Source organism: Elephantulus edwardii, unplaced genomic scaffold (genome assembly GCF_000299155.1).
Source record: "Elephantulus edwardii isolate Elephantulus edwardi_28Jun2011 unplaced genomic scaffold, EleEdw1.0 scaffold00049, whole genome shotgun sequence".
Classification (NCBI taxonomy): domain Eukaryota; kingdom Metazoa; phylum Chordata; class Mammalia; order Macroscelidea; family Macroscelididae; genus Elephantulus; species Elephantulus edwardii.
In genome coordinates, this window is record NW_006399799.1 from 8,378,278 (window position 1) to 8,395,976 (window position 17,699).

The window sequence follows — 17,699 nt, forward strand, 5'->3', positions numbered from 1 at the left end:
CTATTCACTTTGGCATTTTTCTCTGCTTTGGGAACTTTTCTAAGCAGGATGGAGGAGGGGCTGTGTCTGAGTGGGGGAAAGCAGGAGCTGAGAGGTGTGGCAAATTTGCCTGTGTTTTTGCTGCTTATGTGATCAGAGGAGGAAGGTGATGGTTTAAGAGAAGGAAGGTAAAGGAAGAGAGTGGATGTAGGAAACTTTTTCTGAACACATTGGGGAGAGTGAAGGTGGCAGAATGGGCTGCACCTGAGGGAGAATTGGAAAGGCTCCCTGTGGCGAGGCTACATTTGCATATGACTGAGTTAGGAAAACAGAGGCTGTAAGGGGTTCTTGATAGGATTAAAGGTGAGTGCGTTTACAGCAGAAAGATGCAGTTTTTTTTGAACACAGAGAGGGATTTTTAACATTTGTAACTTTTGAAGAGGACATAGGAGGGACTCAGTAGGAGGAGAGCAATAGGTATGCCTGAGTCTGGATTGGTTGGGATAGAAGAGCAACTAAAGAACAAAGAGGTTAACTTGGCGGGTATAACCCTGGTAACAGATGATGTAAGAGGTAGGATAGGAATGGCTGAGTTTGTATTGGTCAGGATGGGCAAGGTTTCAGACAAAGAGATTTTTGGAGGAGGTGGAGGCTGGGACAGAGAGGAAAGTACGGGAGCGAAACAAAAGAAAGTTTCTTTACGTCCACTGGCAGAAAGTGTTTAGATGCCGAACTCAAGGTTTTATTTTTAGGCCACTGAGAGTTATTACTTAGCTAGTATTGTGGCCGCTCAGTTACAGAAAAAGGATCTTGAGGCAGAGGTCTTCAGCTAGACTCAAGTGTGAGTGATTTGAGAGAAGGCAGTTCAAGAGACCTTCTCTTGAAAGCTTGGATAGACATTGGCTTCCCATTGTTCCCAGATCTGTGGGTGAGACAACCGGAATTCCAAAGCGTCCTCTGGAAACTGGGAATCTCAGGAACTCTTACGAGTGGAGAGAGGCTATAGACAGCTTGAGTGTCCTCAGAGCCATCATAGCCTGGAAGAAATGCCTGGCATTTCTGGTTGGCCTTCTAACACAGATCTGTGTTTTTTGTGGATATGTGGGATGGAAGGCCAATGGAACAGATCTGGGTTCTCATGGGAGTTCACAATGTTTGGGCTGGAAAGCTTGAAAGCTTTGGAACAGAGGAGTAAAGGCTTAATATGCCTGGAAATAAATTGGGTCTAGCTTTAGGAGCCTCCAGGAGAAAGAGAGGGAGAACACAGAGATCAGAAAGACAAAAGGGGCAGAGATCTGGCCAGCAGCTGCCCACACAGAGCACAGGGGAGAGGAAGAGCAGCAGAACTTTACTGTTCAGGCATCTGGACACTGCACAGACTCGTTCGGAAGAGAGTAAGGGGCGCCAGCACTCACCCTACGGCGGGGGCGCAGCACCTTAACTCATCTCCCGGGTTTCGCAGCACCATATGTTAGGTTAGGTTAGGTTAGGTTAGGTTAGTGGACTTAAAGAAGAAAATCAGAGAGAACAAGAGAAAGCTTAATGCAGCTTTATTAAAGGGGGGTGGGGGTGGAAGGGGAGCTCCCGGGTGAGTTCCTCATCCTGGAGAGGCAGAATGGGAAGTCACACTGTGAACTTACTGGGGAGGATTCTTATAAACAGAGTCTTTAGGGAGGTACATTCCATTCTGATTTATGGGCCACCTGCTAGCTTAGCCAGGCAGGCAAGGCCTTTTGCCTTCTTATCTGAAGCAGGCAAGGCCATCAACATTTGAGTTCTGAATTCTTCATTCTTCTCTTTGGCCCTCTTTGCCCAGACTAACACAAAGCTTCTTTATTGTACAGAAAGTAAAAATACTGTTACAATCTCAGAGTAACAAAAGTCACCTTTTTTTTTTTAAATTGTGTAACGTGGAATTGTGTCCGACTGGTACAGGAGGAGATTGCCCCTCTTTCTCCAGCGGAGCATCTGGAGGATTTAAACCCCATGCCTTAGGGATTGCAGTGCAGCCTCTTGCCACTAAGCCACCAGAGTTCCCTGAAATTCACTTTTTAATCCTGCATCTTGCAGAGGCCTTTTGTTCTTTTTAATTCTGCATCTTGCAGAGGCCTTTTGTTTCAACACATGTTTTTGGTTTTTTACTATGGAACTGCTGGTGAATTCAAACGACTAGAGAGACACTATCATTGGGTTAGCCTGCAATGCTATGGACTGCACCAGCAGGACTAATAAGTTTTATTTATTACTTCATTTTCTTGCACATTTCTACAAATACACAGTAATCATTTGTCAGACACAGTACTAATCCTGAAGATTAGGAAATTAAAACAGACATTGTATCTTCAGGTGATTAAAAATTTTACTCATTTTATAATTAAAATATATAAGGGCTCCAAGAATAGAATAACCAACAATGAGTACTTTATATGGGACTTCTTATGCCAAACATTGTAACAAATGTTTTATAGAAATTGTTTCATCCTTGTAACAAGCTTACCATTAAGATTATCTCAGTTTTCTAGAAGACAAAACTAAGGCATAAAGTTATTATTGGCTTCTCTCTGTAGTTCCTTTTAAGGAGGGAAGTCCATCTCTTTGGGGAATATAACTTCCTAGTAAATCTATCTTTACTATTTTATCCTTGAAAAAAGAGGTTAGTTAACTGTTCAAGGTCTCATAAACTAGTTAATGGGAGAGGCTGTCTGAATCAGGATATTCTGGTTTTAAAGCCTGTATTCTCAGACCAATGACATTATGAGTTTCTAACTGTTGTTGTTATGTGCCGTCAAGTCGCTTGCGACTCATAGCGACCCTGTGTACAATAGCCCTAAACTCTGCTGTGTCCTGTGCCAATCACACTGTCCCATCCCGATTACCCCAGTCACTGAATCAATCCACCTCACAGAGGGCCTTCCCCTCCTGCACTATCCCTCCACCCTCCCAAGCATGATGTCCCTCTCTAAGGACCGGTCTCTCCTTACAACATGTCCAAAGTATGTCAGATGGAGGCTCAGAATCCTTGCCTCCAAGGAGCCACCTGGTTTAGTAAACTTTAACTGTATATCTGAATCTTGTTTCTGATGTTTTCTTTTTTTAAAAAATAAAATTTATTACTGATGTTTTCTTTTAACTTTTTGTTATGAATTCAGTGAATATTCATAGACATAATTGGTTCATTCATAGACATTGTACCATTGATTATAATCCCCATATTGTAACATGTTTCTCACTTCGCTGATTCCCATGTCCGTTCATTGTATCCTATCCCTCTCTGTCTTTTGAGCTTTGTACCTGGGCAAATGCCCTTTTGATCTGTTACGGTTGATTATTCTAAGGAGTATTGGGTAAATATATGCCAGGGAGCTCTGGTAACTTAGTGGGTAAAGAGTTGCACTGCCAACTGTAAGTCAGGCAGTTTAAGTCCTCTAGCTGCTCCACAGGGGAAAGATGAGCAGTCTCTTCCCATGTGCTTTACTACCTCTGAAAACCTGCTGGACGGTCAGTTGTGGGTTGATTCCAACTTGATGGCACATGACATACTATATACCAGACTTGCCAGAAGCTGTGCATATTATCTCTATCCTCAGGGAATTCACAGTTGAAGCAAGCATTGACACTTTGCAGCAACCTACTATGAAAGAAAGACAGTTCTGGGGTCAAGACAGATCTTAAATCATATTCCAACTCTTTTCTATTCCAGCTTCAAGTAACTTATTCATACTTAATCTCTCTGGCTTCAGTGTCCCTTTCTGTAGAATAAGGGTTTGTGAGAAGTCAGATATGGTGGGTGTAATGTTTGGTACACAGTAGAGCCTGTTGTTAAGGAGATGACATTTGAGCAGAATTTAGAAAGATGAATTAGGAGCTTCAAGTCCAGACAAGTTTTCTAGGCAAAAAAAGAAGTGGTAAAATACTTAGTCATGAGAGAATACTTAGTCTCACCTTTGGAAATGGTGAGAAATTTAGTGTGGTGGACGATAGATGTCTTAGCTACTTAGTGTTGCTTTAACAAATACCACTAATGAGTGACATTAACAAATTTATTATCTCACAGTTCAGGAGACTAAAAGTCAGAATTTGGGGTACTTGGTCCAGGGGAAGGCTTTCTCTGTCTTCTCTAGAAGAAGGTCTTGTCTCTTTGAGCTCTTGCTCCTAAGAGATCTTCCTGTGAGTTGGCTTGTGTCTTCCCCCATCTCTTCTGCTCAGTTGTTTCCTCTCTTCTAAATCTCAGTTGACATAAAATAGATCTTTACACTAATCCTGCCTCATTAGCAGAACAAAGATAACACAATTGGAATTATAACCAGGAGGTTAAGATTTTCTACATTTTTGGGGGCACACAATGCAATCTATAACAGTAAAGTAGGTCAGGAGGTAGAGTCATGATTGGAGACTAGAGAGCGAAGACTATATTATTGGACCAAGAGTTTAACCTGGTCTAGTTTTAAAAAGACAACTAGTAATGTTAGGGGGAAATGAATTCTTGTTAAAAATCTGTAATAACTAAATAATATGTTCCTTTTGAAGCCTTGGGAGGAAACAAGCAGGCCCTGGAAGAGGCAGCAAAAGTAAGTGACCTGTCCTATTTTTGTACTGGGGGTTAGTTCTTTAGTCTGGTCACACAATCAAAACAAAAGGTGCTTACTAGGGAAGAGGTTCCACCAGGGACATTGTTCATGTCAACTGACAAGCTATTTAATTGTGTCAAATGCTGATACATGCGATCCAGACCTTTTTAAACTCTACTAAGCAAAGGAGTTCTATTTTTGGCAGATTCCTTGTAACCCTTTGCCCTTAACTCTAGGGGAAAATAGAGATCTGCAACTTGAGTTCCTTTAAGATCTTGAGTCTTTATGCTATAATGACTGGCCTGCTAGATGACAAAAGAGATTTTTGTTCTGTCGTGTCATCCTGCAGAGACAGTGCTCTTGCTTGGGACTTTGAAGATCATTCACCTTATTGACCTTGGTACACGTCTCTTTCCCAGCATCAATTATCAGAATTGAAAGCAATGAGATGAAAGGCAAAATAAGGTTTAGATTTGAACATTAGCCATTGGTGGTATCAAGTCAATTTCAACTCATAGTTGAAACACAGTTTCATAGCCAAACATAGTTATCCATGTGACACAGCAGGAACTTTCCCACAGTGCTGTCTAAATTGTAAGCTCTACAGGAGGGTCTTTCTGGGACACAAAAGTTTTTTTGTAGCTTTCTTGAGCTACACAGTCTCCCAAAAGTCTACCTTCATAGATGAGGAGACAATGTGTTCAGACCTCAAAATTTAATGAGATCTGACTAAATAAGGTGCATGCTGTGGTGGTGGTGGTTGTTATACACTCTTGAGTCAGCTACGACTTACAGTGAGCCTATGCATTGAGGCTCTGAACCTTGCTCTGTCCTGAGCCAGTCTCACACTCTCTGACCCACCTACCCTCAATCACCTCAGTTACTGTGTCAGTCCGTCTCATCTGAGGTCTTTCTTTTCTGTGCTGTCTCTTCACCCTTCCGAGCATGATGTCCTCCAAAGACTCGTCCCTTCTGGCAACATGCCCTAAAGATATGAGACAGAACCTTAAAATCCACAAAAAGCCGCTTGGATTTTTTGGGATTTGTTGGGAGGTCTTTCTCCAGCATTTACTTGTTAGTTCTTTTCACTTTCTATGGTATGTTCAGTACTCTTCTCCAGCACCACAACTCAAAGGCATCAGTTCTTTTTATGTCATCTTTGATCATTGTCTAGCTCTCTGATGCACAGCAAGTAATTGCAAAAACTATGCCGGGATCAGGTGCACAGTCCCTGACAGCAGATTTTCCTAATGCGATTTGTCTTTTGATCTCCTGACTGCTGGTGCCAAGAATGTTGATTGTGGAACCATGCAGTTGTTAACAATCTTATTCTCTTCTCCATATATAATGGCGCTATGAATTGGCCCAGTGATGAGACTCTTCATTTTCTTCTTGTTGAGCTTCAATTCATATTGCAGACTACAGTCCTTGACCCTCTACAGCAAATGCTTCAGGCCCTTCTCAGTTTAAGCAAGCAAGTTAAAGCAGGTTCATCTGCATAACACAGATTGTTAACGAGTCTTCCTCCAATCCCGATGCCACCTTCCTCTAAAGCCTAGCTTTAAATAAAATATGGACCTCTTCTAGGCATTTGGCCATGTAGTTGCCCTCCAGATTTTTTGGCACAGCCTAGGGAACACTTCCAAGGCTGCATCTGTTTGTTGAACTATGTCAATTGGTATTCCATCAGTTCCTGGATCAATTCCTTCAGAGCAGCTTTACTTCTTCCTTCATCACCATTGCCTCTTCATAAGTTGTTTGATGAAAAAAGGTACATAGTTATGTTGAATAGAAGATCTCTGCCATCTTCAGAATCTAAGGATAATTATTAGCCAGTTTTTAAATTGGGGAAAAGGTGGTTAGTGAATTTGAAGTTGATATTGTAGGAGAGGATTAGGGAATAAATGAAAACTAAAATAAAAAGCTAGTAAAATGTCCTTAGATCATGCTTTATCTTTTCCTTACTCTTACCCATTGCCCACATTCCTAGATTCATTATTTCAAAGAAATTATGTCTGGGATGCATTGTTATTCATGATTAGCTAATGCAGTTCCCCTCCATTTAAAAAAATCAGACAATGTTATCAAATTGGCTCTGACTCATAGTGACTCAGTCCAACAGAACAGTACTCTGCCCTGTATTGTGCCGTCCTCACAGTCTCTTCTGTGTCCAAGCCTGCTGCAGTCCACGTGCAACTGTAAATCAGAGCTGCTCATTTGGCATCCAGTGTTACCACAGCAGGTTGATAAAATACTAGTCTTAAAACTCAAGGGGAAAAAATGATAGTTGATTCTAAAAAATTTATTACTGTGAGAGTCGGAACTGACTCATAGCTGACCCTCCAGCAGGTTTTTAAAGGCTCTCAATCACACGGGAGGAAGTGCTTATCTCCCAAGCAGCTGCTGGTCGATTCAGATTGCAAGAGAGATGTTGGCCTTAGGTTTTGCAGTGCAGCTCCCCATGGACTACACCATCAGAGCGCCCCTATGTTAGTAAATTCTCAGGATCTCCAAGGCTGCTCGCAGGTCTAGTGATTATTGGGATTCACAGGGCTAAGCTTATAGTCATCCTCAGGTATATGACTATCACAGTGAAAAGAATACAAAGCAAAACCCATAAAGAAGAAAGGTGGGAGTAGCAAAGGCGAGAGGAAATCTCAGGCACCAGCTTCCAAGAATGTCTTCACAGTGAAGTCACACAGGACCTGCTAAATTCTTCCAGTGATTCAGAGGGACCCAGTAGGGCAGAGTTGAATTTCCATTGGGTTTCCAAGGCTGTGAATCTGCAAAAGCAGACTGCTTTGTCTGTCTCCTGCAGAGTGCCTGGTGGCTTGAAATCGCTGACCTTTTGATGAACATCCAAATGCCTTTATCTACAGCATCACCACAACACTTTCATGTTGTAGCATCACCTATGAAATGCTTTCTACCAGTGAAGAGCATTAGACACTTAATATCCAGGGTTTTTAGCAAAGGCTGGTCACACAGACACCTTCTTCTTATCCATTGCCATCAAGTCAATTTGACTCATAGTAACACTAAAGGACAGAGTAGATCTGTCCCTATACAATTTCCAAGACTGTCACATCTTTCCCTGACAAAGTGGCTTGTGGGTTCAAACCACTAACCATTTGGATAGCCGCTGAATGTTTAACCACTGCACCACCAAGGCTTCTTATACTCTGCCGAAAATGTACTAAAACTCTATACTCTCAAAAGAAGATGTTTAGCACAAGCTAGGTAGTATGCACAGTTTAGGTACAATGAATCACTTTCAGGAAATGGTGAGGACCCTCCAAAATTCAGGTTCCTAGATGCCAGCAAAAGGCCAATCTTGTAAATGGACCTTTTTAAGCATTGCAGTTTCAGGTCTGCTGTGTTAACTCTTCAGCGTTGTGGGCGATCAGTGATGCCTTCATAGAATGCCATTTGTTTATAGAGAACAGAAATTAGCTGGAATATCACCATTCTTACTAACATGTTACCACACTGTTTCTTGCTAAGGCCAGTTAATTTCAGAATCCTCCTCAGAGCTCTTCATAAAGCCCCCTAAGAGGAAACTGATGTCATTCCTAGTCTAATAACTCTTCTGCCATTTCCATGTACACAAGAAGAAAGGGCCATGAGATATGCCTGCTTCTGACTTTACCCATATATAGAGATGGTAGTCATCACTGTGAACAAATGTAATGAGAATGGTGACTGGAAGCCCATTTGAAGGACTCAGGAACATAATAGAACCCTTATAGAAACCTTCTAGACTGATAAAAAATGAGAAATCTGACGCAAGTTGTTAGGTGCTGTCGAGTCACGTGACCTTATGTACAACAGCTCCGAAAGCCTGCCCTGTTCTGAGCCAGTCTCACTAATTCCAACACACCAACCACCATTGCTCCAGTCACTAATCAGCCTATCTCATCCAGAGTCTTCCTCTCCTCCAGTGTCCTTCCAAGAATGATGTCCTCCAAGGATCAGTCTCTCCTGGTCACATGCCCAAAGTATGTGAGACAGAGCTTCAAAATTCTAGTCTCCAAGGAGAAACTTTGTTTCACCCTCTCCAAGATAGACCTCCTTGTTTTTTGGCAATCCACAGTATATTCAAGACTGTTCTCCAGCACCACAATTTAAAGGCATTGATTCTTTTGTCATCCTTAGTCATTGTCCAGCTCTCTGATGCATAGCAAGTAATTGCGAAGGCATTGGCCTGGATTAGGCACACGTTAGTGTCTAGACTGATATCTTTGCTTTTCAGTACTCTGAAGAGGTCCCTGACAGCTTTCCCCAATGCAATTCCATCTTTTGATTTCCTAACTGCTGGTGTTAAGAGTGTTGATTGTGGAGCCGAGCAAGCTGTAATTGTTAACAACCTCAATTTCTTCTCCATCTATCATGGTACTGCCAGAGGACCCAATGGTGAGAATCTTTGTCTTCTTGGTGTTGAGCTTCAAACTGAAGACTATAGTCTTTGACCTTCTGCAGCAAGTACTTCAAGTCTTCTTCAGTTCAGCAAGCAAGGTCGTGTCATCTGCATAACATAGGTTGTTGATGAGACTTCCTCTAATCTTGACGCCACATTCCGCCTCATATGGAAACAGGATGCATCCCTGATGCACTCCTTTCCTTATTTTGAACCATGCAGTGTTTCCCTGCTCTGTTCTGAGGATGGCTTCCTGATCCAAGTATAGGTTTCACATAATCACAATCAATTGGTTTGGGATTCCCATTTTCCTCAAGAAAATGGGGGGGCTGGAAATCACAATTTGTTGTGATCCACAGTCAAATGCCTTTGCATAGTCAATGAAACATAGATATTCCTCTGGTGTTCTTTGCTTTCTGCCAAGATCCATCTGACTTTGGCAGTAATGTCTCTAATGCCACAACCTCTTCTAAACCCAGCTTTCTGTCAATTTCTGGTAGCTGTCAGTGTACTCTTCCAGTAGTTTCTGGATAATCTTCAGGAGGATTTTGCTAGTATGTGATATTGTTCTATAATTTCCACACTCTATCAGGTCACCTTTTGTTTAAATGGGAATAAATATAGATCTCTTCCAGGTAGTTGGCCAAAACCAACAATTATAAGAAACTTGATTGCTAATGGGATGGAACAAGTGTAACTACTTTGGAAAATAGTCTGATGTAATATCAAAGCTGAATGTTTGCCTACCGTACATCCTTATAATGTCCATTCCTTAAGAATACAGCTCAGAAAATGTGGGCATGTACACAAGAGACCTGTATGAATGACTAAATAGCAGTATTTGTAACATCTGAAAAAATTGACAGGAGAATGGAAAAGGCCATTATTGTATAGCCACACATTGGAATGTTATATAACAGTGAAAAGAAATTTACAACCACAAAGATCAGTCAAAACCAAATATTATTTAAATATACATATCCTTGTTTGCTTGGCACCATAATCAACACTCTTGGTACTAGTGGTCAGGAAATCAAGAAATGAATTGTACTGGAAAAATCTGCTGTCAGGGACCTCTCCAGAGTACTAAAGTACAACCATGTCAGATCTGGAGACTGAGGTGTGCCTGATCCAGGCCATAGTCTTCGCAGTTACTTGCTATGCATCAGAAAGGTGGACAATGACTAGGGATGATGGGAGAATTGATGCCTTTGAATTGTGGTGCCAGAGAAGAGTATTTAATAATATACCATGAACTGCTAGGAGAACAAAGAGGTTCATCCTGGAGAGGGTTAAACCGGGCTGGTCCTTGGAGGCAAGGATTCTGAGGCTTCATCTGACATATTGTGGGCATGTTGCAAAGAGGGACCAGTCCTTGGAGACGGACATCATGCTTGGGAGGGTGGAGGGACAGCGGAAGAGGAAGACTATGAGATGGATTGATTCATTAGGTGTGTCAGAGACACTGTACATAGGGTCAGTGTGAGTCCTAAGCGACTTGATGGCACATAACAACAACAGCATGTACCTGGAAGGATAGGGACCATATTTGACGTGCATATGTTCTTATTGTTGTTGTGTGCTGTCAAGTTAGAGCTCACTCATATATATGTTAACCCTCCAGTGGAATTTTTGATGCCATAGATTGCACGAGAGGAGACTGCCCATCTTTCTCCCTTGAAGCAGCTGGTGGATTCAAACCACCTGCCTTTGGGTTGGCAGTACAGCTTCTTACCCCACTAGATAGCCAGAGTTCCTATATATTATCATCATGTTAACATATGTGTATATTTATTTCATAATATAGATGATGCTTTTTTTTTGTAGGAAATTAAATGGTAATAGTCACAGGGAATGATAAAGTTAGAATAGTGGACACACTTACGAAAGAGACAAACCAGTAGAAAAGAATATGTAACTAGAAGCAAGTTGTTGTCGATGTTCTATGTCTTAAATTGAGTAATAGGTTTGTGGGAGCCTTAACATTTTGTTAGAGCTAATATATAATGTTCTTATATGTATAAAGTAATGTTTTATAAAGTGTTTCTTAACATAATGTTCCTCATATGTGATGGATCTGATGTTTACTGGCTCTCTTTGTCCCAGGCTGACCTTGATATCACAGAAATAAACAAATTAACAGCAGAAACTATTCAGACACCCTTGAAATCTGCCAGAGGTGAGTCCTTTTCAAAACTCTTGGTTGAACTGAAGACTCCTGATGTCTGGGATGGTTGGTGAAGTCTTTTCTCTAATATTTGGTCCTCGGTCTCATAAATCTGGAAGTTTTCTTTAATTGTACTGTTCCAAGAGACTGATAATGTGAGTTAAGGAAAAGGGGAAGCATTGTCCACGATTGTAAGTCCGCCCAAGGAGGCTGAGACCATCCAGTTCTGATGCCAGCTGTGTGGTTGGTACCAGAGCCCACTTCACCTGCCAGTCCCTAGTGTTTTGGAGGTGGGGTGATGATTTAGGTCACTTTGGGCTATTTCTACATTTTCTATCATCTCATCCTTTTCTGAGGTCTACCAGTTTTGTTTAATTAATTAGAGTACAGAACTGAACACACTGAGACTTAAATCAGCCAGCATTTAAAATTGTTTTTGTGTCCCTGTTTTAATGTGTCAGAGTTGCAAGTGGGGGCGGGGGGAGAGAGGGGAACACCTTCCACACACTTAAAACTGTAGTCTCATCTCTCTCCCACTGATTAAATGCATGAATTTTCTCCAAAGAATCCTTGTTCAGGATTGTACATATTTGGCAATAAGCACTCAATACTTTTAAAAGGCTATTATTAGTCCCAGTTTTGAGCCAAAGTTTCCTTCTGGTACATACCATACTACATTATTCACTTTTTGGCATCCTGTAGAACCATTTTAACTTTTGCTGTGTGGCAGTCTTTTTCATATTAAAACATTTTGTCTTGCATCATGAGTTTTTAGCATCTCTCCTATTCCTCTTCTGAAGAAGGTAATCATAATAATAATTTACCATTATTATGACCTGCTGAGAATGTGTGTCTTCTCAAAGGAATTTATATTCATTCACTTCACAAATACTAAATGAAATCTTCCAGTCCTGGGGCTTGGGGGATGCTGGTGGTGTGGTGCCATCAGGTCACCTACCTCTCCTAGCAAACGTATGAACAACAGATGTGAACCCTGCCCTGTCCTGCACCATCCTTGCCATCAGCACTGTGCTCAGGCCCCTTGTAGCCACTGCGTCAGTCCATCCACCTTTCCCAGCATGATGTCTTTTCTCCAGGACCAGCCACCCCTGACAATATGCCCAAAGGACGGGAGACAAAGTTGGACCATCTTGCCTCTGACGAGCACTCTGGTTGCATTGAACTTCAAGACAGAATTGTCTGTTCTTTTGGTAGTCCAGAGTATACTACTCCTCGCCAGACTCTGCAATTCAACGGCACCAATTCTTAGGAGTAAAGATAACTGTTGTGGGGGCTCACATCTCAAGCCTCACAATGTATATAGTGACAACATCTTTTTATAGATGAGGACACACTGAGGTATAGAGCATTTAAACTATGTGACCTAGTGAGTTGCTAGGGCCACGATTCCAGTTCAAGTCTACTGGGCTTAAATCTGCTTTGAGTCAGAATGCTAAACTGCCTATCAAGCAACCCGTGACCTCTCCTGACCATCTGATTATTGTCTTTTCTCTGAATTTACTGTGATAAAAAAATCGTATTCATCATTTTTGGATCTTTTTCTTAATTATTCTCAAAATTGCATAAGGTATGTTCATTATAAGAAATGTGGATGCCTGAAAGTTAATTGCCATCAGAAATGTCACACTGCTCATCTATTTCTCATAGCACGTAAAGCAGTAACCCTGGATGAAATGATAGTGGAGGAAGAGGAGGAGGAAGAAAATGAAACGAAGAATTCTCAAACTACAAGAGTAAGTAGGCACTTGAGTGGAGGACGAGGCTGAGCGGTCTGAGGACTTGCACAGAGACACAATACATTTATTGCCTTTCCAGAGACAGCAGCTTAGTGGAGAAGATCCCACTAACATAGAGATATAGGTTCCAACATAGAATAAACTGTCAGGCCTTAACTATCCTGTTAGGACACAGTCAGGCCTTAAGAGGTGAACGAGATGTCACTACAGAAAGGAAAGGGGAGAGATCTCTGTCTGCCTGAGGAACAAGAAACCATCCCATTTGGCTGGATATAAGCATAGATAGAGACCAGATAATGGATAGCCTACGGCAGACACTTGAAAGTCTGACTTTTCATTAAGCTGGTAATTGGAAATGACACGATCAGATCAGTCTTTTAGGAACACCAGTATTCAGGCTAGATGGGAGAGTGGGATAAACTAGAAATAGAGAAGCCAGTAGGATACTGTTAGTTTTGACTTAGTTTTTAAGAAAACATTGTGTGTGTTTTTACATCTTTAAATACCATTCTATTTATTTGATTTCTGAAGTACAGGTGAAAAATACCAGTATTTATATCATTTTTTGGTAAAACACGTCTTTAAAAATTGATGTTTCAACCAGTTTTAAATGTTCAGTTTTGTGGCATTAATTATGTTCCTCTCGCTGTGCAACCGTCGCCACTATCTGTTTCCAAAAATTATTTTTATCCTCTGATTCAGAAGTTCGGTTTCCTTTAAGCTATTGTACTTATTTTTTTTTAATTATTAATTTTAAAGAACATTTACAGAGATTTTGGATTTTCATTCATTCATTGTTGCACTTTTTTCTTTACCCCCCTCCCCCCTAAGCTATTGTACTTCTTAAGCTGAGGCACTGACACTTTGGAAAAAGAAAGGTGGTGTTTGACATGTTAACTCTAGCACTGCTTCAGGACATCCAGGCTAGACGGAAATTCCTGCCTAGAGTCAGGGATAGTTGGAGGATCAAGGGAAGATGCTGATTGCGAAATTGAGGTAGTGGCTGTACAGGGACGCAAAGGGAAGATGGCTGAGGATGGAACCTAGGAGTGAATGTAGGAAAAGGAGCTAGTGAAGCAGAGGGCCAGGCAGACAATCAGAGGATAGATCTCAGAAGACAGGGAGGAGAGAACTTGCAGGAGCTAAGGAGCCAGGAAGGGTAAGGGCACCCGGGAGAAGCGCAGTGACATTCTCAGCAACACTTTATATAAAGGGAGCTGGGAGAGTCAGGCTGTAATAAATTCAAAAGAGACTTGAGCCAGCAACTAATAAAAGCCCTTGGTTGATCAACTATGTCCTGAATTTCTTAAATCACACAATTCCATGAAAAAAGCACCATGTTTACTATTGATTTGATATTCTTTCTGAAGCTAACACTGACACCACCCCCTCTCCCTTTCTTATTTTCACTTTCCTTCTTAGTTGTATTATTAACCTTTCTGCCGGACTTTCTGTAACCTACATTTCCTTTGATTGTGACTTCAGGTTAAAAGATGTCCTCCATCTAAGAAGAGAACTCAGTCCATTCAAGGAAAAGGCAAAAGCAAAAGGTAATAAATAGGTTTTCCATTTTGGCTGTGTTCTTGGTTTCATGAGGAAGCTTCATACATCATTTCAGAAATAGACGGTGAAGGGGACTTTTGTTCAAATAGAGCTTAGAATGGTTGGATCCTTGGGATAGCTAGAGGGGCTTTAGGAATGGTCTAACCCAACACCATCACCAATTCTTCTCACTTTTTGCCATCCTTCCACATTTTATCTTTAATTCAGAAAAGAAGAATCAGACCCAGAAAAAATAGGGCAAGCACTTCAGACTGTGTTTCAGTTACCTAGCAGTCCATGTGTAGAGCTGCCCTTTATCTTTAGTTGTGTTGTTGTTGTGTGCCATTGAGTTGGAACCAACTCATAGCTGACCCACTAGCAGGTTGTCAGAGGCAGTACATCACACGGGAGGCGACTGCACGTCTTTCTATCACAGAGCAGCTGGTGGGTTCAAACTGCCTGCCTTTTGGTTGGCAGTGCAACTTTTTACCACTAGGCCACCAGAACTATTTCTTCCAATTTTGTAGATAGAGAACTTTACCAGTATTGCATTGAAATACTTATTCCTATTTAGTCATCTCTAGAGGGTCTTTTCTATGAAGCAAAGTGTAGTAAATTGTAGTAAAGGCATGACTTCATGTTGCTTTTAGGTGTCATTCAGTCAACTGTTACAGCCCATTGTTGAATCACTGTGTCAGTGCATCTTACTCTGACCTTCAATTTTTTCCAAGAATTGGAGCCGTCTGCCAACATGCCCAAAATATTTGATACTAATTTTCCTTAGACTTTCCTTGCCCCTAAGGAACACCTTGGTTGCGTTTCTTCCAGGACAAATATATTTCTCTTTTGGTAGTCCATGGTATATTCAGTTCTCTTTGCCAACACCACAGTTCAAAGGCATTCGTTCTTCTTCAGTCTTCTATAACCAAGCAGTTGAAAATGCCATTCTTTAAATCATGTTTACCTCAGTTTTTTAAACTGATAGCATTGTTCTTTAGTGCTTTGGGCCCTGACAGCAGATTTCCCCAATGCAACACCTCTTTTGATTCCTAGACTGCTGTTTCTGTGAGTGGTGGTCATATGGATCCAAGTAAAATCAAGTCCTTGATTGATAGCTTCAATCTTTTTCAAAATGTTGCCAATTGGTTCAGTTGTGAGGATTTTGTTAATGTTGAGACATAATGTATATTGAAGGCTCTGTGGTCTTTCATCTTCTTTAGTAAATGCTTTAAGCTTTCTTTTTTTTCTTTTAGCAAGCAACATTATTCATCTATATAACAGATTGTTAATGAGTCCTCCTCCTATCTTGATACCATTCTTTTTCATATAGTTCAACTTTTTAAATTATTTATTTCCTGAACACACTGAATAGATATGGAGAAAGATATCCACTCCAGATACCTTTATAGCTATCTGAAATAGATATATTCAACCCTGACAAACACCTTTTCTAAATTTAAACCCTTGCTCTGTATGAATGGCTGCTTCTTGGTCTAAGAACATGTTTCACAGGAGAACAAGTAGGATTCTGCAGTTCTCATTCTTGAATCCCCACAGGTTTGAACTGTTGGTGCTGTTCGTCACTTAAACTATTTAGGCATCTCAAACAAACCTAGAGGAATAGTGGTTGAAATGCATGTTTGTGAAGAGGAGACTCCTTATTTCTTTCTGAGCAGTAATAGTGGGACTGTAACTAGCTAAATGACTGAACTTTCTCTGAGGAAATCTGCAGACTGTTAAGGTCTATCTCCTGGGTTCACATTTCTGACTGCTTTAAATAGCTATGTGATCTGGCCAAGTAGTTTAAACTCCATCATTTCATCTATGAAATGAGGATAAATGCACTGCCCTCACTGTGCTCTCTCCAAGTATTAGCTGCCTTTGCTTCTACTGTTGTGGACCTGAGAGTTGGCTACCTATTGGCTGTTTCTTTCCTGTAGGTCAAGCCGTGGTAACACTGTCACCCCAGCTGTGAGCCGATTGGAGCTGTCTATGATTAAACCAACTCCAGGCGTAACACCCAGGTTTGATTCAAGGTCAGTAATACAGCAGCCCTTTGATTTAATGAAAGCTCAGAGTTAACATTTATCAGAAAAGTAGTAAATAGGCCTGATTCCTTAGCCTCTGAAAAGCCATCGCAGAAGACAGCAAGTGTCTGAGTTTCCTAATGTTTGCCTTGCCCTCGAGGGGGGCCTTACATCCTCACCCATTTTCAGTACTAAGTAATTCTTTATATGATGAGAGAGAAGAGAGCATCTCCTTGAAAGCTTCTGTGTAACTTGAGAGGTCTTTCCTGTGGACCACCACCACCCCCTCTTAAATGGGTAGGCACTTTCTTATACCCATGGGGATAATTGATCCCATCCTTTTAGAGGGCAACCTGAATAGGGATGTTATTGCACCATGACACCTTTCAGACCAAAACGAGTCGCTGTCGAGTCAGTCCCTCAACCCCTGGTATGTCAGAGTTGCGTGGTCTCCGTAGGGTTTTCAGCAGCTGATTGTTGGAATTCAGTCACCATGCCTTTTCTTCCAAGGCCACTCTGAGTGATCCTGACCTGCAGCCTTTCATTTAGCTCCAGAACACATTAACCTGTTCTGCAAACAGACTTCAGTAGTTTTCATAAGACAAGCTATGTAGCCACCAAAAAGAAATAAGTGGGCCATGCCTGCTGAGAGGGTTAAATCTTCATGATCGTGGAGCATCTCTAAGCAAGTTGCAGATGTGTGTAATGTAAGATCTCATTTGTTTTTATGTGTATAGGAAGTTTCTGAAAGGATACACAACAAACTGAATGGAAAGTGGTCCTCCCTGGGGTGGGAGCAAGGAGGGAGATTTAAGTTTTTATTGAATTCTCTCTCCTTACTACTATTTTTCATATGAGCCTAATAAGGACATATAGAGGAAAACCGGTAACAGCATTTAAATGCCTTAGTAAAGTTAAATTGGGGCATTAACATAATAATAAATGTCCAAATCATCCTCCTTTGACCCTGGCAAAGTTTTATGGATGGAGACACTCAGGCACTCTTGAAAATACATCAACCACAGTTTATTTCTGGCTTTGTGGATGGCTGGCATCCATTTGGGGCTTATGGACCTAAAATTTACATGGCTGCAGATTAACTTCAGCTAGATGGATGTGTGATAATTACAGCCTCCTTTCTCCAGCTGTGTTTAGTCATTACTGCTTAAAAAACAGTTTTCTCCCAAATTTAGAACTTGCCTTCTTAGAAATGGAACTTGAGGCCAGATGGGGGTTGGAAGA

At 41.2% G+C, this 17,699-nt stretch overlaps 1 protein-coding gene across 1 annotated transcript in view; it reads left to right on the plus strand.

The window, feature by feature from the left end:
• The window catches only part of CDCA8 (cell division cycle associated 8), a 28,547-nt gene that overhangs the window by 8,844 nt on the left and 2,004 nt on the right, over positions 1–17,699 (plus strand). Inside the window, exons 3-7 of the mRNA XM_006886464.1 lie at positions 4,507–4,547; positions 11,071–11,143; positions 12,800–12,885; positions 14,374–14,438; positions 16,371–16,466. Of these exons, the coding sequence (XP_006886526.1) occupies positions 4,507–4,547; positions 11,071–11,143; positions 12,800–12,885; positions 14,374–14,438; positions 16,371–16,466 (361 nt within the window). The remainder of the gene's footprint in view (positions 1–4,506; positions 4,548–11,070; positions 11,144–12,799; positions 12,886–14,373; positions 14,439–16,370; positions 16,467–17,699) is intronic.